Here is a 22,729-nt window from a genome sequence, read left to right on the forward strand (position 1 = left end):
GGGGGGTAAGTCAGAAAACTTAATGGGGTTTTGGCACTAATTTTCGTTCAGAAATCTTGCCTTAAATAGCCAAATAAGAAAGTTTGTTCTATTAATGTATATATATATTAGAGCACATAAACCCACATGTGTATATGCATACATATATACTTGTACATGTGTACATGTATACAAGTATGTGTACAAGTATATTTGTATACATAAGTACCCTATGTACACAATAAAAAATGTATATTTAACAGATTTATGTGCACAGTAAATGGGTAAACATATATAAACAGACTACCTTCCTCCCCTTTATATAAGTACTATCCTAAATTCATGGGAGTTTTTAGAAAAAAAATAAATGGTTGTTTGGCACTGCTTGCCACTTGTACTTTAAGCACTGAGCTCTTAACAGTCTCTGAGTTTGTTTAGCTCTCTGAGAAGTTGCAAGCACCTGTTTTCCTCCATGGTTTAAATTCTACTGGTACAGATGCCCAGAGGCTGTGGGTCTCAGTCTATTTGTGACTTGTAAAGGCAGTTGCATGCTGGTGTCAGTCTGCCAGACATGATCTGAGACACCCGGCTGGCAGGATGGACTTTGAACAAAATACAGAGCTCAGAGAGGTAGAAATAACCTCGAGACTAGAGCGCTAATCTGGGAGTCAATAGACTTGAATTCAGTCTTCTGTTTCGGAGACTCACATCTAGGTTGCCTCAGAGAAAAAAAAAGCAGCAGCAGGCACTCCCGGAGGGCCCTTTCTGCTCCTGATCTGATACCACAGCAGCATTCTCATGCAGGAGTGCTTGCAGTCAAAGCCAAAGTCAATGTTCTGCACTCATATTGTTCAGTGCCAAGCCCTCTGTGCTGGCCTTCAGGCTCTTCTGGACTCATTGTAGCCCTAGGATTTCAAGCATCTGAAATAAAAAACTGGAGATAGCTGGTGCTGTCTAAAACACCAGAGGAGGACTGAACTTGATGCCGTTTCACCTGTGCCACTGCTGAGGTCTTAACAAAGAGAGTTAAGACTAGGAAGAAACAAATTTAGTAGCAAGTAAATTGCTTCACTCCAAAGGAGGATCCCAGGCAAACTGTAAGTAAACAGATGGGGAAGTGGAGAGAGGTGAAGAGGTAAATCTGTTGGCATTTATAACACTTGTGTCTAACAGCTACAGGACTAGAAGTGAGAGCAGAAAGAGTGCCTGAATTTGCACCTGAATTTGCACCTGAATGGGTAGGGCTCTTGATTGTGACGATTCAGTTACAGATCCTTTTCAGTTCTTCCTCATGCATAGTGCTCATCATCACCCCTGGACTAAAAAAAAAAAAAAAAAAAAAAAAAAAAAAAGTTAGAAAATATTCCCAGGCACGATCAATGGTGGTTGAAAGTCTGGCACAGCTATTTTGTAGAAGGAAATACTGCAGTCTGGGGAGGGACCTACTGGGAAAAAGGGTATTGAAAAAAGTGAAATCCATTGAAAAAGTGAGTAGACAATAATTAATGTAACACACACTGAAGTTGCCTGGGAAACTTAAAACAAAAATATTCTGTATTTTCACATCATTGAACTATGAAACTCATCCATAGAGATACTGGGAAATCCCACAATTAACACTAATGGGCAGAGGGCCGATTTGGGCAGGAAATATTTCTTTCAGCCCACTGGAGTTGTAATAGAAAGTCAAACGTGAGCACCTGATATAACTTGTGGCTGAAGAAAACCCAAAGCTGTTGAACAGGGAAGGTTTGCAATTGACTTGTTTTTTCTTTCTTTCCTAATGTCTTCTTGATGCCTTTGCTATTGATTGCTGTCAAAACCAAGAACTGGGTTAAACATGCCTTTGGTCTAACTCAGCGATGCACTCCCTGTGTTCTTGTAAAAGAAATCACAGATTATGCTGAGAACTGTTACTTTTAAAGCTGGAAAGAAAATATTTCACATATTTTTCCTGTTGCCTTGATAGCTCAGCATACTACTGCCATGCATGAAGTGTGCCAATAATCCCATTTTTAACTCTCCTTATTCCAGAGAGGATTCAAATTCAAGATAACAGCTCCAGGCACTTAAAATATCATGTAGGAAGGCCAAATAGAGGACAGTGATCACAGAAAGCTCCTTCTAAGCTGCTTGGACTTGACTGAAAAGTTCCTGCTTATGTCCCACAATGTCACTGATATTTTGGAGCAGACCCTCTTGGTGCCTGCTTCTTATGATGGAAGTCTGGTGGTTATAATTGCTCGTTTGTAATAAATGATGGGACACAGGCAGTTTAAGCCAGTCTGTGTGCCACAAAGGCAAGCCTGTTCGTACTTGTTCCCCGTTATGTCGTGGGTACACGGACCCATGACATGTCAGTGTGAGCACAGGCACTTCTGTGGCTGCACACAGTCAGCTAGATCAGCAAGATGACAAACACACGGGCACCTGCATGCTAGAAAGCAGACATGTGAAGCACAGGCTGAAATCAGTCTTTTGGGAGAATAACACTTTATATTGGCTTAGAGCACTTGTGGAAGTACCTATATCCTCTGTCATAAAATCTAATTACTAAGTTTTCTGGGTCCAAGATTAAGTTGTTTGGGTGACACTGACCTCAGTTAAGAACTTGTGGAATTCATTGTACAAATGATGATTAACTCCACCTAATGTGAGGCAGATGGTGAGGAAGTAGAAGACCAAGGATTTAAAGTAATGTTCACATTGTTCAGATTAAGACGTGAGATTGTACAGCTGAGAAGGATATCCTTGCTATAAATCAGGTGTTATCTTAAGAATATCCCCTACATCCTTCCTCTCTAAAGCAGGTGTGAAAAATTTAAAGAGTCAGATGAGGTGGCAAGACAGAGAATATATCCAGCTTAGATATTAGGTGCCTCACCAGGGGAAGAAAAAGCCTCTTTCTTTTTCCTGGATGACTTTTTCCCTTCAGTGCCAATGTAGGGCAGAATGAGAACACAGCATCCTGTAAAACACATCTGGATACACAGTTGTTTTTATTCCCAGATACAGAATTGGGCTCTTCTGCTGTTCTTCGAGTGCCATGAATTCAGCATGCCTGGCTGCACAAAAATGCAGCTTGAACAGATGTGGAGGCATCTTTCCACTCAGGTGAGCCTGCAGATTCATGTACCCTCCAGTACTTCTGGGAGGTATAAATTCAAACCTTGTTAGTCTGAGGAAGGCACTGAACTCAGCTTTACCATTTCCAGGATAAGATGTGTGGAGAAGAGCTGTTGTGGAGGCCTTCTCCTCAAGGCAAATCCAAAGCTTAAGCCAGGATCAGGTTTCTGTGTCTGAACCACACACTGGCAGCTGTCAGTGCTCTAGTCTTAGCAAGGGACCATGTTTCGGATGCACTGAACCCTTTGTCTCGGCAGGCTGCAGTGTAGGAGCCAAGTCACCTGGCTGTACTCCAAGGGAAGCCCTGCTGCCTCCCAAGGGAGCGAGGTGCTCAGGGAATGTCACAGCCCCACCTCGCCCCATGAGGCGATGTGGGCTGCCCCCATGGGCTCCACGCTCACACAGGAGCAGGGGAAAACTTTTAATTAACCACGCTCCACTCACTGTAACACACAAATCCAGGCTGTAATTGTGTCTTGGGTGTGTCCCTTTGAGTGCTGAAGGCTACAGCCTGTTCAGGAAAGCTCTTGATGGCCACTCACATGGAAAGAAGACCTTGGCTGTCCTAGTACATAGGGCAAGCTTTCCCCTGTAACTGCATGGGCCTGTAAGTAAACTTCCAAGGAAATTTATTTGCATCTAGGGCTACAATTTACTCAGAAAACAGGCATAAAGGCAAAGAAATTTTATAAGAGTCATGTATTTTTATGCTAGGAATAAAGCCAAGTTCAGCAGTGTAGTGATGATATTCCTGTAACTCATTTAGAGGAATTAAAAAAAAAAAACCAAACAACTATGTCTATTTTTGTGAATATTTGTATATATTTTAAAATAATGATAATTAAAACAGTAAGAAAAGAGGTGGGAGGACATCATATATCTCCTCCTATTCCTTGGATGCAATTCACAAGCTTCAAATATTATCATCAAAGATAAAAGGCTTGTTGTGTTGGCAACTTTACAGTCACTTTTCAAGCCTGTCAGATAGTCATGCTATGGCATAAGCCATTGTTCTTCTGGAGGCTTCCTTCTTCTCTGACTTGATGGGAAAAAATATGTCATCTTTTAAATTATATTCCCTTCCCAAAATTAAAAGGAGGGCAAGAATTGGCAGATCCCTCTTTAGGTGAAAGAAGCCATCTATTATTTATATACCTCTTTTAACCCTGCCGCTGTTACATCTGATTGCAGAAAAATCCAACAAGCTGCCACTCACCATAAAAAAATAACAAATAACATTGAAACCTTTGCTTTGTATTGAATTCAAATATTGGAAATGCAAAGCTCTACCTTGATGTTGGGATCAAGGGAGATACATTTGTGTTGCTGCTGCACTCATAAGACAGAAGCCATTCTTTTCAAAGTAATTGGCTGCCTGCTGTCAGAAGTCCTGAGGAATGTTTGGCATGTTTGTACAGAGCTGCATTGTCATGCTGTTTTTATTTAGAATAGGATGCTGCCTATAGCTGGACCTCTTCAATCAGCAGTGAATGTCTACCTCCAATGCAGGTACTGAGTTTTGAGAATGTTCATGTGTGCTTGCTTGTACTGTGCAATGTATTTTTTTGGTTCTATTCCCTGAAACTGCTTTGGTTTGGAAGACAACTGAAAAACTCCTCTGTGAATGCTGAGCAAACTGAATTCTAAGAGATTTCCTCTTCAACCTTAACAACAGAGACTTCTGGAATCCTTGTTTAGAAGTGTTTTGGAAAAAAGATGTGGCCTCAGAACAGTTCAAATTCTTTGTCCCTGTCTAGAAGCTCAGAAATAATTCTCACACGCCAACTGACAGGGAGAAATTGCAGACTCAGACAGTGGAGAAGAAATGAGACACTGGCCAAATGTTTCCCGACCAAGAACCATTCAATGGATATTTGCCCCCTTCACACCCTGAGAGCTCAGAATTATCAGTGAGCCCCTTTGCCCCAGTACCAAAGTGTGCCTATCCAAGATGTAAGCTTTCAAGCAAAGCTACCGCTAGCTGAACAAAAGCCACCGAGCCCCACAGCAAACCAGTTGGCTAGTTCCAGTGCAGCTTCATATGATGAACAATACAGACTAGAGCTGAACTTTTGCTTGAAATCACAAAGCAATTATAATCAAAAGGAGCTTGAAGAGATATGATATGAGATCCTGGCATTCCCCTGGGATAAAATAGTCCTGCAGGGCCCTTCCTGACTCATGAGTCTGTACTAAATTGAAGGAGGAAAGTAGGACATATCAGCTGATAGAACAGATAAAGAAGTAATAAATTCTTAGTATTATGGACCAACCCACCTCCTGCTGTAAATGTGTTCTATATATTGAAGGGGCATATTCTGCCCTCATCTCCATCTTATATCACTGTGGATTTTTGAAATTTAGCCTGAAAGTAAAATGAAAACCAATGGCTATGTCTGAAACTGTTAGCATCCTAATAGTATCCAGTATTTCATGGTGAGACAAGGAGGATATCCGTATTTCTATTGTTTTATAGATACACTTTTTTCCCCCCCTTATTATGAAAAGAATTTCTGAATTCTGAGGTCTAGAAATTCAGGAAAAAAGCACTTATCAAACTTCTGCATCTGACAAAATTTCCCTCATCAACCAGCTACTCTACACCTTTCTCTAATTTCAGATATCTATAAACAAATAGTCTAGCTCTGGGCTAGTAATCTTGATACTTTCTCTGTTGAATGGAGAGAAGTAGGCAACTCCAAAATATGACACATCTACCTAATATGCTGGGTGAGCCATTTTCTGTCATGCCCATCCTGATATAGTTACTTTTTAGGAATTTGATGGAGACTACTAGGCACTGAAGACTGCACAGCAGACATAATAATTTTGGTTCCAAATTCACATCACCACTATGAAACTGGTCTAAATCCAATTAGTGACCTGCTATAGAGGTGAAAGCCTGAATAGCCCATTGGTAATTCTCTGAGTTATTTGGTCTCCCAAAGCAATTTTATTTAGCTTGAAGCCTGTTCTTCCAAACTGCTCATTTATATTTTAGCTGAGTACAAGCAGGATTTTAATCATTAAATGTAATAATAGCATTTGTTCTTATAGGGTCAAATCAGCTCAATCCATATCCAGTAAAGTAGCTTGAGTAATTGAAACAGAAACACACTACTCTATCCCTTCAGGCATGTAGCAATAATAGCTAATAGTAAAAGATGATGTATTTCATTCCCTTAGAAACACTAGAGTAATTTGTAGGCCGACAAAAAGATCTGCTGTAGCAGCTCTTCAAAGAGGGCAAGATGTTTTCTTTCTATTTGTATCTCTTGATTTATACTTTGGATGGTATTAATAATCACTGTGCTGTAGGTAGCTTTGAACAGGATATTTCTAACTAGAAAAATTACACATATACACTCACAGGTTCTCACTTGTGCCCACACTCACTCACATACTTTTCTTCTTTTAAAGCTCATGCTGGAAAATCAAATTTTTTTGTGATAATAATTTCAACTTTATAGAACAGAACATGTCAGAGGAAGGATGTTTTTTTAAAATGCCTGAATGTCAAGATATCACATAACTTTTTCACTTTTGCAATGGTAATGTATCAAAGCAAATGGGCTTGTGCTCAAAAGGAAAAAAAATATCACAAACCTGGTAACTGCTGCTGTCAGTATCTAGCTGCTGCTTCCATGGTGAAAAAAAGGGAACCAATCTCTTAAGGGAAATTTATCACTAGCTACCTAGATGGTAACACCCCCTCTATACAAGAACAAGCATTGTTGAGCACATCTGCAAGGTGGGACACAGCTTGCTTGTTTCAGGCTCTGATTGACACAGACTCTTTGGGTGATTATCCTATTCATGCTTCTGTAGGTTTCTGAAGAGTGGCAGATGAGCAGAGGTAGATGAGCCTGAAGGTTTTGGGGACAGAACAGGTACAGCAAAGCAAGTTGCCTGGTCTTGGGAAAGCATTTTTCTTTCTCAAGAGGTCTTAACTGGCATCTACCTATCTCTAGTGAGTACAAAAACTTCTTACAGAAAAACTTCTTTACCTGGCAATCTAAATGTGGTACAAGTAAGGTGTCCAAGTTAGCTGGATTAGATCACTCTCTTTTTAAAAATCAAAATACTCAGGTGAGTTCTTGACTTGGCTGTTGTTAAGGATCCATACAAGCAAAAGTTCTTCCTTTTGCCCAATTATGTTGGGGAAGCTTTTGGGGAGTCCTTTTCTAATTCAGAGATGTGCACCATGTATCATGTGATACATCATTATCCATGCTCTTATCTAATAGCTTAATTAGTTTTCTAAGAGAATACACAGACAGCTTGTTTCCACGGCACCTTGTTATTATGCCAGGATGGGAAGGTAAAATGGGCTCAGTCTGTATGTGGATAGAGGGAAAAAAAAAAAAGAGTCTCAGAATGCTGGCATGTACTCAAGAAAAACATATAATGGAAAAAAGAGTGATCCATTTGGGGAAAAGTAAAAAATCAATGAATTTAGATGCTTAACTTAGGTGCAAATGAATGCAAAAAATCACATCATTTTGAAAATACAGACATAGAATGCTTTTTAGGTGGCACATAAAAATGCAAAACTATGGCAGGGAGGTAGGAGTCTCTCTGAGAGAGTTTCATGTCACCTTATTCTGGGGACTGGGTACTGATCCAGATGAGGCCATTTAAGATTAGGTTTGTAAATATGCCTTCCACATGCAGGTGAGGTTTCCTGAGATTCATTACAGGCAATGAAGGTTTCTTCTTCCAATCAACTACTCCTGGGCAGGTTCCTACAACCACTTGAGAAGCCTAAGGTATTGTGGCTGGTCTTCACTCCGCTCCAACAGGCAATGGGCCCTCCACAGGCTCTGTCTCATCTGCTGTACCTATCCAAGAATCTCAGATTGCCACAGATGATGCCTTAATATAGATAACTGAATCCTGCTCAAAGAGTATTTAATACTGGTGGAACCAAGCATACTGAAGCAATAGGCTGTGCAGTCTGCATGAAGGAGTCCATCTACCACCCTATGATCACAAGAGAAAGATGAAGTGGCAAAAAGAACAATGAAATAATTAAGAGAGAAAAAAAAAATCTATCAAAACTTTGTGAAGAGGGAGTACTATTAGGGTTATGGTACAGCGTTGCTAAATTCCATCAGCACCTGGCACTTTAAAAATTTGATAGCATAAGACAATAACAAAAGTGATTTTCAACTCATTTGCATTGTAGATACTTTCCATAAAGGCCTTCTGCTCCCCTCTCTGATAACTGTATTTGTCCAAATTATTTATTGCAAATGAAATATGAGATGAATTCAACTATTTTTCCCTGTTTATAAATCATATTCAAGCTCATCTTAATTTGTATAGAAGTATTCATTGCACATAAGTATTTGCCAGCTAGTTTATGAGGACAAATTACAGATGACAACTTGTTCGTGAGCACTTATTTCAACTCTTTATTACTCCTGAGTTGTGATTAGTCATCCATATCACATGGTATTGAACTGACTGTTACTTTTTAATCAAGAAAACAATGATTAATGATGGCAATTAACTGATAATGAGAAACAAGAATAATGTGAAGTTCAGGACTCGCAAACATTTTTAAATAAACCAACAAGCATTGGAAGACACACAGGCAATCCAGTTTCCTGTGAGTATGAAAATTATTAACTTAATAAGTTTATTGATGAAACATGCACCTCCTCCAGGTTTTTTTCCTAAAAATTTATGCTGCTATTGCTACATGCAAAAGTAGTTTTGGGATAACACTCAAGTAGTTCTGTGATTTGTGTTGTATTTGATCTCTTTCCAGGTGAAGGATTTTATTAGCATTGCATTTTCTCCTGTGACCTGCAGCACTCTTAGTCTTTTGAGGACCTCCTAAAGTCTGGTCCTGCACAATTTGTGGTAATCCCCAGTTTTGGTCCTGACTGGAGCTATACCAAAAAAGAAAAATAAAGTGAGCAAAAAAGGACAAGAAGCAGCTGTGTGGATTGCAGAGAAATACTTGTTATTTTGAATTTACTTGGTTGAACTATCTACTGGGAACCCTGGAAGAATCTTGTTCTAGGCTATAGGGAGCAGAAGGTGTCACTGCTGAAAGAGTGAGTGATGCTTCATGGTTGTGACAGAAGCAGCTCCAAGCACTGTTATTTGAGTACTGCACTAGCAAATATGTGGTAGAAGTAAACTTGCCTTGGCAGCAAAATAGATGAGAGTATTTAGAGTATCTTTTAGGATCTCTTCCTCTGATTTCAAAAAGAAACTTTACATAAAACAATTAAATCTGTGATATTTCTGTAAACAATGCCTCTCTTGATGAAGACAGCTTTGACCTTTCTTAAAATTTTTTGGGTGGAAAGTGGACAGTATCCATTTACAATTTCTAGAATCTCTCTTTACAAATGCATAATCTCCTTTGATTAGCCAAACTATGAAAAAATCCAACCTGATCACTCTTTCTAGATGGCAAAAATCCGGAAGAATATGGAGCCACCAGAAAAGTAGCGAAGCAGTTGGCACTGCAGCCTTTCCCCTGTTTCCAAACTGTCCTTTCAGTCCCTATTTATTGTAAAAATGCAATGGTTTTGGATTTCTCCTTGACTTTCAGATGTAGCTGTATCTGGGAAATGGATTTGCAAGGAACTGGGAAGTGCTAAAAGAACACTGTTGTGTCCCCCCTCAAAAAAACAAAAAAAGTGGTATAGACCAAATAAAAGCATAAAGACTAAAATCATGATAAGTTTATATGCATTTTCATAGGCAAGTAGTATTGTGGGATCATAACTATGAAAAGAATTGGTTTAATTAGGTAAAAAAAGGAGATACATACATTTTCTTAATGTAGATATATCAACATTTCAGTTTGGCTGTGCATTTGTCATCACCCCAGGCAGACAAAAGAGCCTTAAATGCAAGAAAAAAACCCCAGTAGTTGGAATAGACTAAATGCTCCAAATGCAGAATATGAAGCCTGGTTGTAGACTAGGTATAACTGAAGCATCTCTCCGTATGACAGTGAAGGAGTTGAGTTTCAATGGATCATGAGCTGTGAGCCACGTGAGGGAGGAGGCGTTGGTAGCCACCTCTGAGCTGTGCCAAGGGCATACACCCAGTGTACTGTGCCACAGCTCTGCCTGCCTGGCCAAACCAGTGGTGTTATTCAATGGTGTTCTGATGGCAGGAGCCTAGGGTGGGTTAGGACTGGGATAAATGTGTAACTGATATTTCTGAATGAATCCACTCCAGTAAGGCTCCAATAAGTCAAAGTACCAAGACTTCCTCCATTGAAGAGGAGCGTGCTGAATCTAACAGTGCTTGATAGGTTTTGTTTTTACCTCATGAATTTTGCCTGTCAAGTTTTTAAGCTCACTAAACTTTCAGCATCTATACTATGAAGTGACAGGGACAGGTCCTCAGTTTACTTACGTGTGGTGCAAAGGAATATTTGTCAGTCCATCATCAGAACTTCTTCACCGGCCCTGGCTTGCTGCCTTGAATATCCTCAGATTTGCTTCATCTCTGCAAGCCTGTCTGGTAGTCACTGGGCTCTGAGATGACCCTGGCATCACCAGAGCTGCTCTACTTGGGTAGCAAGGGCAGGGACTGTCTTTCTGCCAGCGAGGACACTGTCTCTGCCTGTCTCGATATTAGCCTCCACTTTCAGCTTCTCTCCTGCTGGGAAGCAGTCCTGGCTGCACCCTGGCAGTGATTCACTTGCTGCCACTCCCATTTGGATCTCTTGTATGCCTATTCCCCTGGATGCTCTTGAGTTTTGGAAAGGAGAGTGACCAAATAATTTCCCTTCACAGGAATCTTCAATCCAATATTCACAGGATTTTACAGAATTAATTTTAATTTGTACCTTAGTTTCCCAGTATAAAATTTAGTAACAAAGTTGAGGCTATCCTCTGTGAAATCATTTATAATATTAAGGTAAAAAGAAGCTACCTAGGCGTAGACCTTGAAGTATCTTCCACTGAAGCCTCTAGGAGCAGACACTTATGTACCTGTGGAAGTGGGTCCTACTAGAGCTAAGAGAGGAGAGTTAATTTTTTCCTAGCTTCAATAGTCTAAATAATGGGCATTTAATATAAATTAGTCAACAGAGATACACAAGTAGTTTCAGTCCACTTTAAAATCCCCATGGTGTCCACAAAGAGAACCTAAATTAATTGCTTGGATGGCTAGACTTAACTGGTTGTTTTATGCTAGGTGTCAGAAAGTTAATGGCTAATTTACTTGTGTCTGGACTGATGGATCCAGTATTAGCCTTTGCTAATAAGTAAAGTATTTGGTTATAAATCATTAGAATAGCAATACTGTCCTGCTGCAGCCTTATAATACCGCCAGTTTAGCATGTCTGAAAAGGTCCTTTGGGTAAAAAAGGCTTAAAAGATTAGAGATAAGATGGAGGTGATGTAATTCAAGAAATCGTCTTCTGCATCTGGTCCAGATACCAATTAATTCTGATTCTTCCTTAATTTCCACCAAGTTAAAGAAAAGATGGCTTTGAATTGATAAAGATGATTTGTTCCTACTCTGCTGCGCTTTAGTAATCTCAACTATATTTTAACTTGCCATGACGGTACTGAATATAAGGCATATTTAGCTCTGTGTGAACCTGAATTATCTTTTTGGAATACACTTTATTAAGGAGATGAGTACTTTTACTGATATCTTTCTTTTTTAGCAGGCTGAACCCTCTGGTCCTAATCACAAAAGAACGTAATATCGAAGATTTTAATAAGAGTATGAGATAATACGACATGGAGACATACCTCATTTGTATGCTATTAGTTTGGATTATTAACCCTGGTTCTGTTTGAAGGAATGGTTATAAAATTAAGACAAAACTCCACAAACTCTATCCCTTATATTTATTTCTCACTCGTATCTCTTTCTGCTCACGGTTTCCATTCCTGGTGTTTAAATCTTGATGTTATGGCTCATGATAACATACTGCCATAAAAGCTACAAAATGTGCAGACAGATGAGCAATGCAAATTGTATTCAGGTTTTACAGGAATCCGCACCAGGGATAAAATCAAACAGAAATTGTTAACCTCACAGGGAAAACAAAGGAGCAGAAGTTTCCGCGGTATTGCAGAAGTTTATGCTTCCATTAAGACCAGCCATCTCGCCTCTCACTGCGTTACATTCCGGGAGCTTGAAGCAGCCCCGCCGCGGTTTCATTTGTTCGCGACCCACGCTAATGACAGTTCCATGATTCGAGCCGGCGAACGTGCAACGTGCAGAATGAGACCGGGACTCGAGAGGGCGACTAAAACCGCGGTGTACAGCGCTGCGTGCTCCCAGCTCTCTCTGCCCCGTGGCAGGCTGTGCCCGCGGGTGTTGCCCCATCGTTTTTTGACGGGGAGGAGAGGAAAGCTGGCTGAGGTCGCGCCTGGACGCGGCTTGGAGCGCTGCTGTCCCGAGCGGCACCGAGCCCCCGCCGCCGCCGGCGCTGCTGCTCGCCAAAGCACAGCCCCGGGCTCCCTCTGTAGTTCGAGCGGGGAATTCCGTGTACCTCCAGGAGCTGATTCTCGTCGTAAAAACGAGTCTTTTGTCCGTGCGTGCGTGTGACAAGAGGGACAACAGCCTGGGAATGGGGGACGCGGGGTGCGTGCCTTGGGAGCTCCTCGCCCCACCCGGCCTGGGGGCGCATCGGGTCTGTCTTGTCCCGATGGAGACTTCCTTACCTTCTGGGGACTCGGATCTCTCTGATGGGCAGATCCTGCCCGGGCACCAAAGCAGGCCTGCTGAGTATTCAGCCCTGGAAAGACACGGACCTGTTGGGGCAAATCCATAGGAGGGCCACGGAGATGATGAGCAGGCTGGACCACCCCCCCATGAAGGCAGGTTGAGAGAGTTGAGGCTGTTCAGCCTGCAGAAGAGAAGGATCTGGGGAGGACTTAGAGCAGCTTCCCAGTACCTGAAGATGGCTACAAGAGGGCCAGAGAGAGACTTTACAAGGGGTAAGTGATAGGAGAAAGGGAAAGGTTTTAAACGAGAAGAGTGTTGATTCATTCAGACTAGGTATGAGGAAGATGTTTTTTACATTTAGGGTGGTGAAACATTGACAGGTAACCCAAAGAGGCAGTGGATGCCCTGTTCCTGGATATATTCAAGGTCAGGTTGGATGGGGCTCTGAGCAACCTGATTTACTGGAAGATGCCCCTTGTCTTTGCAGGGGGATGTCACTAGATGACATTTAAAGGTCCCTTCTGACCCATACTATTCTATGATTCTATGATTAAGCTGTAGAGTGTGTGATCCACGTCAGATCAATGCTTGATGCCCTAGGGGACACATCTACAGTGTCTGCTCTAACCTGCCTGTCACTTCACGGGTGTAGCATTGATCTTGCCTCAGAAAATGTCTTTTTATGAACTGCAGATGTCCTTCATTAACACACTCTGCTTTGTTTGGAAATGGCTGGTTACAGCACACACAAGAAAATAACAGGATAACCATGCACACATGTCAGTCAGCCTGCAAGGCCATGAAGCCCAGAGCAAGTGTGATCCCAGGGAGAAACAAGTCCCCAAAAAGCTAACAGAAAACATTGCCAATGCAGGCTTGATTATGAAAAAGTAAGACTAAGAGATAAGTCATGCACTGTTGGCCCTTAATTGCTAAAACAATGTTGTCAAAAGCATATCTTGAAATGCTGCAGCAGTTGTCAGCCCTGGTGGGCTAAAAGGAACCTCCTGCCTTTATCAAGTAAAAAAGACATATTGGTAAATCAAATCATTCACAGATGGGAGATTTTTCTGTACAGAGATTATAGGATAAAGAAATATTCATGATTCCTATAAAAAGATCTTTGTCAAAGATAATTTTGCCACTGTTGCTAGGACCAGAGGCCAACAAATGGAGCAGAGTAATTGCTTCCCAGTAAGTGCACTACTGCATAAAATGACACAAACTCAGAAACAGCAGACAAATGCAGAGGGGCTACACATCTCCTTTTGGCATCACTTCATAAAACTAAGTTTCTGCCACTTTCTAGCTCTAAACAATGTCTTCAGTCCCATTGGCCATTTGCATACAAGCAGAAAAGTCCTCTCTGAATCAGAGTAGGCTAAATCTTCTCTGAACTTTGTTTTTTCTTTTTCCATGGAAGATGTATTGCTCCTCTCCTTGGTGCTTGGTTTAAATGTTTCTGACTCTGAGAAGATCTCCAGAGACTGGGCTACCCAGTGCCCAAATGACTGATTCCTATGTCCTTCAGCTCCTTTATCCTAAAGAGAGAAAACTAGATTTGTTCATGGTGTCAATATGCAGGTTATACTACAGCGAAGTATTATGCAGAAGCATGTGCTGCACTTACATTACTATTGAGCTTTCCTTTAGTTCTTGCACTTCAGTAGTTTTTAATCTGAAACATATTTGTGACACATTGATATTTAAATCTATGCAAAGAAGTAAGCAAAGATTTTTTTTTCCTTTAGGAGAGAAAAATTCTACTTCCAATTTAAGGTAAATTTGTCTATTTTGCGAAATTAATAGTTGAAACTACTGTACTTCATTTTCTTGTGGTGCCTGGAAAAGAAAACTTTAGTAGTTTCCCTGTGTTTTTAGTGCCCATTCAGGTCCAGATCAATTGAGTGTGAAGGACAGCAGGAGAGGAGACAGTGAATTTAATGGCAGTCATTCTGTTATCAGAGGAGGAAGGCTCAAGAAGCCACCTTCAGAGATGATGGAAAATTAGGTTGGAAAATAAAAAATTTAACATCTCAGTTTTGGAGTGCAAGACATAAATGGAGGCAATCAACTGAAACAAACCTTATAATTCTCCTTTACAAAGGCAATGGATGAGGAAAGGCAGGGACAGATTGAAAAGTGGAGATGTCTGACCCCTAGTCACCAGTGTCCCTGACTCACCAGTGTCACATCTCAGTGACATGAGTGTAACACGGATGAGGCTCAGTCCCATGACACTGTCAAACCCCAACACGACTGGTTTTGGGGGCTCAGTTTGGCACACCACAGAGAGGCTTGAGAGTGAGTATTGCTTCATTAATAGTTCTTGAACCTGAGTAGCAAGAAATGCAGATATTAAAGTCACCGGGTACTCCTGAAACATTTGGTCTGTGTCTGTCCATGTGTGTTGCAAAGTACATGTTGTACCTATATGCACTATAAAAAAAGAAATGAGGTATATGAACAATTGAAATGCTGAGTGTTGAAACACATGTATTACATAGGTATATGTGTGTTACAGCTCACTGCACCCAGGTGCTTCTAGGATCCTAGCATAACATCTAGTATCCTAGTGTAATTTTCGGAAATATCTTATCTCCTGCAAAACCAGCACAATGAAATGTAGGTATACTTATCTGTAAATATAATAAATGGCTTTGTTTTGATAGAGTAGAAACACCTAAGATATATGTATTGTGTGATATTGTTGTCCCAAGGATAAGACTGCTAAAAATCAGCCATTGCTATGACAATAAATTGTTTGTGATTTAGTAAAACAATTAGATTGTTTAATTCTAGAAAAATACTTTGTATTAATTTGAAGGACTTTAAAATATTTCTTCCTTTCCAGGTACTGTATCCTCTGCAAAGGAAAACACAAGCACACAAAGAGCTATCACAGTTCTTACTCCTAACAGCTGAAAACAAGGAAAACACATTATGAAAATGAACACATCTTCTACAATGCCAATTTATTAGCACATATGGCAGTGTGGAAACTCTGCTTTATCCCCAACAGCCAAAGCTGAAAAAATGTTACTATCAGGTGAGTATTCCTGAACCCTAAAGACTGCAGAGTGTATCTGAAAGATTTCTAAATAATAGTCAGAGCAGCCCAGGTACTGGCCTGCCAAGACAGCACAGAGGATTAAATCAGCCTTCACAGAACACTTTACCCCTAAGTGCCTCTGAAATAGGAACATCATTCTGAAAGAGCAATGGGAAGATACCACAGACTATCATAAAACTGTTCTGGTTACTTTTGTCTGTGTTTATGAGAAAGCATTGCCAACTGAGATGTGTAAGTAAAATCCCAGCAAGATGAAACATTACTTTAAAATATGGCAAAATCAATAAGTGTCTAGATAAATCATCTTCTTAAAATCATCTTCTATATTTTGTCAGTGAATCTAAGTGAAGACCATGTGAAAGCGTGCTATTGCTGCTAGGAATGAAAAAGTAAATGAAACCAAGTCATGTCTTTATTCTGAAATTGGTATGTAAATAAAGAAAAAATATAAGTGTACATCTACAATCAAACATGTCCTGAAGTACTTTAGGTGGTCTATTTATATTTTTTTGCTATTTAAAAATATCATCAAACTAGCCTTATGTCTGCATCTGTAACAGTGCAGGTAGATTTTTATGCCCATATGGCTGGGTGAGTTCTGGGCTACTGTATGAGCAAAATCATTAGATCACTAAGAAAATCATGAAAATAGCTGTGCTTGAGGGATGAGGAATGTAGGTTTTTTAGGAAACTATTGGACACAAACATAATTTAATAGATGTCTTTGTATATATAGAAAAACCTTTCAGTACTTCTTCTCATGATTGTAAGGGGTCTGGGTGGGATGCAGTTAACATTCTTTGTAGGAGCTCTTATGGTTCCAAGTTTTAGATTTGTGGATAAACGCATAATTTATTATTGTTGATAATAGAGCAATGCTTTGCCTGTTAATGAGCAATGCTTGCATATCCTCAAAGTTTTCTATTTTTTCACTCTATCCCCAAAGTGATTAAGAAAGTGGTGTGCAAGAATCTGGGAGGAGACATAGCCAGGACAGTTGATTCAAACTCTCCAAAGGGAATTCCCAAAGGTATATTCCATACCATATAGTATCAGTCCCATCTCAAAATGTTTGCTCGCAAAAAATGCTGAAGAACTAATTTAGTACCTGTTTCTGTTCATTTCAGATAAGGCTAACTCAATTTTCAATGAAAAATAAAATCTTAGAGCAGTTTAGTAGTGGTTTTAGTTAAAGAAGATGAATTAAAATTGGGTACTGAATAACAAACTGCTGTTATTAGGCCAACTGACCCAGATGAAGACCATTTGAGCACAGGCTTTGAGATCTCTACCCTCAAGCTAAATGAAGAAGGAATAGAGTAAAAATTTCCAATTTGGAAATGCACACATTATCCTGGTAGCTTCCTGGATCATTTTATAATGAGTTGCTTTTCACAGCAGAAAGACATAACTCAAGCACTTCATAACATAAAAAAATGCAAAAAAATATCCAAAGTATAATATGAATTATAGATGATTTGGGGCAGGTAAGCTATTTCATTGGATGAGTTAGGACACTCTTTACCCACCATTTGAATAGCTTAAGGCACTCCAAGACATAGCCACATTTTTCCTTCATATTCTCCAAAATGATGCTATGTTTTAGTTTTTATTTACATTGTGTACTAACTTAGGAACTTTATATATGATCTTTTGAAAACTGAGGTGATTCTTGGATTAAGACCGTGGAGTTAAATGATAGCTCTTAACTTCAGATGTGCTAAGAAATGTGATACATATCTGAATCTTTGTCTAGGCTCAGAAGGTTGATCCATGTGCCCCAATAAACATATTTGTGTAAGTTACATTGAAAATGAGATTGCTGTTAAATGTGATAGGTTTTTTTTAGTGTTTTCAGTCTGAGTATATGAACCTTCCTAGATAGGTTATATGAATGCCAGCAGCCTGTATGGTTCAACAGAAACCAGGGCAAGGATAATGTGGCTTGGTTGATGTATGTGTTCTACCACAATATCATTATTACATAGGACTTGATTGTCACAGGTGCCAGCCTAGTTTATTAAGGGAAGCCCTTTTACCTGAACAAACCTGTGAAGTATGACAGCATGGTTGCTGCCTCATTTGCAGTTGCAATGTCCCAGCCGAGACATTTATAAGTTAGAAGGGTGGGATGAGTAACTAGAATTAAGAGTCACTAGAGTCATCCCAGGGGAAGCAGCTGTCACTCTGGAACAGAACCCTTGGCTTGTTTGAAGTGTGTATGCATATAACATTTATTTTAGGCTGCTGTGGTGATTTATCTTAGCTACAATTTAGAGTCCAAAGGTAATAAGTGAGGCAGGCAATTTCCACATACAGCCAATGACAAGAAGTAGGATCCTCCAGGGGGCAATTCAGAGCATGCAAGTTAGATGCTAAAGTAGCTGAAAACGGATGATGTGCTTCCTTCTGTATTTCATTGTGATCATCCATTAAGGGGGAGCAAAAGTATTTATTTTATTTTTCCTTTCTCCCCACTCTTTCATTACATATTAATTGTTTTTCAGGTACAGCTTCCTCCAGTGGCACAAAGGCAATTTAAAATCCTGCACTTCCCATATGTACTTTGTGTTCCAGGACCAAACATATCCTGCAAGCAGTGAATGACAGGAAGGAATACTGCTCTTGTGTGCGTGTGTTTGGCTATCTTGGTATATAGAAAATAGTTTTCTCCAGCCTATTTTATTGCTACATTGACTATCCTGTTTGACCTTTGATGGTTGAACTGAATTGGTCTTGCCTGAGGAAGAGTTAATTTCTGAGATTTGTGGGCATGCATGCATACATCACTAAGCCACCAAGACTTGAAAGAAGACATTGTGGTTCAAATCCAGTCCATAAAGCCTTATCACTGAGCTCAGCATACAGGTGAAGCAATGCATTCTTAACCAACATAACCAGCACATGCAGGCTCAGAGCTGGCATGCAAGGTACTATGGCAACAATATAGTAAAACTGGAGAATCAGCTGCTGTCTAGCCTGTGAGCTGGTTTGAATAAAAGACATTAATTGCTAAGTGTCTGTGCTTTCACCAGATGCTCAAGGGCTCATTAACCTCAGCAGAATAGCAGACTCATTAGCAGGCTTGTCTATGGATTAACCATTCAAGACTGATAGAGATTGCATTTGCCCAGGATAGGTTAAATTAACTCCATACATTCACATTATTTTTATCTTTTATAGAAGCTGAAGAATCTTTGGGAATACATTTCTGTAATTTTCTTCTATCACAGCTCAACCAGGTTTTAGAAGCTAAGAAGGGGTTTTACTGTGGCTTAATTAGTGTGTCAAAACGGGCATCAAAGTGGATTTTTTTGCTAAAAAAAGTCAGGATTGCAGGTTTAGTGGTTTTGCTCTTTTGTCCATCTGCCTTAAATATTGGTGGAAGGTCCAATGACAGTCTACAAACATGTCAAAGATGATTGTTCTTCTGACATGCCTCAGATCTAAAACTTAGTCTGGAGCCAACCCTGGGCCAGCCATCTTTGTCTTTGAGACAGTTTTAAAAGAAGATTAAAAATGGAGGCATGGTTCAAAAGAAACTTCAATCAGTTAGTTTAAAATCATGGTGATAACTCTACTTCACCCATCTGTCCTGATCACTTTCCTCCCAAAGGAAGCCAAGAGGGCCAAGAGGACCAAGAGTATCTTTCTTGAAGGTAAGAATAAGCCTGTGCTGTATGGACTGAGGAAGGAAATTCTGGCTTATTAGCAGATTTAGACTTAAAGCTGAAGCTAAATCACTCTTCTACATCACTGAACTTGATGTAACTGAGAAATGAGCAGCGCTTAATTCATTCTATTAATGAGGTTTCTTCATGTGATTAATTGAAAAATAAATTGACATATCATAGATCATAGATTCATAGAATGGTTTGGATTGAAATGGACTTTAAAGGTCATCTAGTTCCACATGATATGCAGTAGGCAAGGACATCTTCCACTGGACAAGGCTGCTCCAAGCTCTATCCAACCTGGCTTTGAACAGCTCCAGGGGTAAGGCATCCTCAGCTTCTCTGGGCAACCTGTTCCAGTGCCTCACCACCCTTTCAATAAGGAATTACTTCTTAATATCCAATCTAAACCTACCATATTTCAGTCTAAATCAAGCTTAGACCCCCTTGTCCTATCAGTATATGCCCATGTACAAAGGGCTTTGCTTTAGCGCAGAGGACAGCACGGTTCCTAAAGTGACCCACAATCTTTTGCTATGAATTTCAGAGCCTTCAGCTTTAAGGCTTGATTGATTTCTACGCCTCTGCTCCTGACCTGGTGTGCAAACAGAGCATTAACTTTAAATTCTCCTGGTGCTCTCCTCTGATTTGAGTGGACATTTTCAGTAAAGAAATCACAAACTAACTAAAGCCACAGGCAGAATTTTTGGAAAGAGCAACAAGAACTAGATTTTTAAACTTTGATGTTGCTTGCAAGCAAAACCATCAGCTGTGAATTGCAGTGAGTCAACTGTCTTCTTACAAGTTCTGGACAACACATGACAATGTTTTACTTTTGAAAAAGGCACTTATGTATTTCTTACAGTTGGATATTTGTTTCTTGTTGGGAAAACTAACAAGGAGCTTCTTTCTAATCCTTGTGCACAAAAAAATATATATAGGCAAGATTGTTTGTGAATGATACCACCTTCATTCAATAAGACGTCTTAGAAAATGGCTCTGAAATGTTCTCAAAAGTGTAAACCATGACTGTGTTCTGCCCATCTAAGGAGATGACTTCTGTCAAGCCATTGATTTTTCTCAGCCCTCTGAATGATGGCTTGAGAGTTTTTGCTTTGCTGTAATTACCCAAGGAAAGAGCAAATCACTTTTAAAGTTAGCCCATACAGGCATTTGCTGTTTGTAATATGCATGAAAATTAATTACACTTCGAATTTACTCAACACAAAGAGAAGCTAGTGAATCACAATTTGCAGTTCATTGAATAAATGTCAGTTATTGATTTCTGTGGTTCAGTGCTAGTGAGGTAATGTCATGTTTGCTACTCATTAGAGGTGACACAGCACAATATATCATAAAATGTAATTAGGGGAACATCAATCAGTTACAATATACAGCTAAGATTGAAGGTATTGTAGTGCACAGAGAAACGAAAGGACTCATTAACAGCAAAGTGTTATGTGACAGCAAGAGAGAGCCTGATTTTCAAAAAAAGGAATCTTTCAGTGTGTTGAAGATCATGACAAGCCTCTTCTTCATATTTTAATTAAGATTTTAATCTGATTTTGCTTTTGCTGCTGGAACAAATGAACTTTCATGCATGCCATTTTGTCAAAAATATTTATGATAATGTTCATTAATTGTTGATTAATAAAACTTCTGATTAAGGTTCTTTTAAAACTGGTCAAATGTCTTTTTGAATGGGGCTTTCAGCTCATCTTTGCTGAGATCTAAAATGTGATTGTTTGATCACAACTCACAGCATTAAATCTTTATGATTTTTTGATATCTCACTTGGAGAGAGAGACAGAGAACCAGAACAGTAAAAAGCAGGGAGGGAGGGAAAAAAGAAATCAAAGATTTACCTTGCTGTAAGAGAATTTCTGCAAGGAGCTAGCAGGAAAAAGAAAAAAACAGAGGAAAAGCTAGCATCCCAACACCCTTCCTAACACTATTTTCTTTAGCAATGCAAGTAGAATTTCAGTAAAGGTGGTTCTTACAGCTCTGTAAGGCATGATTTGAGTCTGTGAATTGTTAGAAATGCTTGAAAAGTTGAAGGCCTGTGGAGTAGGCTAATTTTAGCTCCCTGTGCAGTGGAGGAATCCAATTCTTGTGAATGGTGGAAAATGATCCTTTTACCCTTGCCTGTAGAGCCCCTCATCTGTTCTCTCATAGTCTGTTCTTTCATCTGGGCTGCCAGGTTGAAGCAACAGCAGAGAAGTCTCCTAGGAGGAGAAACACTACCAAGTAGCCTTGCTAATTCTGACACTTGAAAAGCTTTAAAATTTTCCATACCCTGAGAGAGCAATAGATTTTACAAGTAATCTAGTTTTAGGAAATGTTGCCTGTGAGCAAGGGCCTTATTATGCCGTGTACTGGATAGGAGGCAAAGATCTTCTCTAGCAGAGAATTTTTTTTAATGATCAGATCCTAATACGAAGCAAACTATACCAGGATTTCCATTTGCACTGGAAGTTGTTAGTTCTCAGATATCCTTCCTTTTTCTCTCTGTTTCTACTTTTATCAAAAAATAGAAAAAAATTGGCCACAATGGAATGGCTAAAACATGAATTTTATTTGCAAATATATTCCTTCTCTTTTTTTTTTTGTTTCTTTTCTCAGGGCTACATCTGTGTTGGCAGCTTAACTCATTACTGAACTCCAAAAAGTTTCTTAAAAAGACATAGTCAATGCTCCCATGCCCCAGTCCCTGCCCCCAGGCACTACTGCTCAGTTAAAATTTAAAGGCAGAGCTAGGAGGCCTGGCACCAAGCCTATTAGAGTCCAAGAGCATCTAGAGGATGCTCTTAGTCATGTGGTTCTCTTTAGATCGTCATGTGAGGAACAGGGAGTTGGGCTCTGTCCTTATGGGTCCCTTCCAACTTGAGATATTCTATAATTCTATGATTCCGTGACCCTCTGGGAACACTTAGATTGGTTTAAAGCCTTGAATTCATCCCTCTGCCAGACTTTTTCTGTAGATAGAAAAACCTCCAGGGCTTCAGTCCTAAACAATCTCATCTGTAGGTCATGTTTTATTTACATGAAATTCAATCCCAGTACCCATAGCTGTGCAAAAATGCTCTTTTACCTGTACCACCATGCCCTTTCTCTACCCTTTACAGTGAGCTGTGCCCCCACAGCTGTTACAAGTTTTTCAGAAGCTTGCTGGTTCATGTTGATGCACCCATGTCTCTGAAAAGCTGAT

General features: G+C 39.9%; 1 protein-coding gene across 2 annotated transcripts in view; it reads right to left on the reverse strand.

The window, feature by feature from the left end:
• Positions 1–11,890: 11,890 nt before the first annotated feature.
• Positions 11,891–22,729, reverse strand: part of LOC119708479 — a 37,585-nt gene continuing 26,746 nt past the window's right edge. Inside the window, exons 3-4 of one of the 2 annotated variants that reach the window (XM_038154957.1) lie at positions 14,959–15,109; positions 11,891–12,844 (exon numbers count right to left, since the gene is read on the reverse strand). In XM_038154957.1, coding sequence (XP_038010885.1) covers positions 12,261–12,844; positions 14,959–15,094 — 720 coding nt within the window. In that variant the 5' untranslated portion in view covers positions 15,095–15,109 and the 3' untranslated portion in view covers positions 11,891–12,260. Of the gene's footprint in view, positions 12,845–14,958; positions 15,163–22,729 lie in introns of those variants that run through there. The other variant, XM_038154950.1, reaches the window with a different exon arrangement.

The sequence above is a fragment of the Motacilla alba genome, chromosome 1 (genome assembly GCF_015832195.1).
Source record: "Motacilla alba alba isolate MOTALB_02 chromosome 1, Motacilla_alba_V1.0_pri, whole genome shotgun sequence".
In the NCBI taxonomy this organism is placed as follows: domain Eukaryota; kingdom Metazoa; phylum Chordata; class Aves; order Passeriformes; family Motacillidae; genus Motacilla; species Motacilla alba.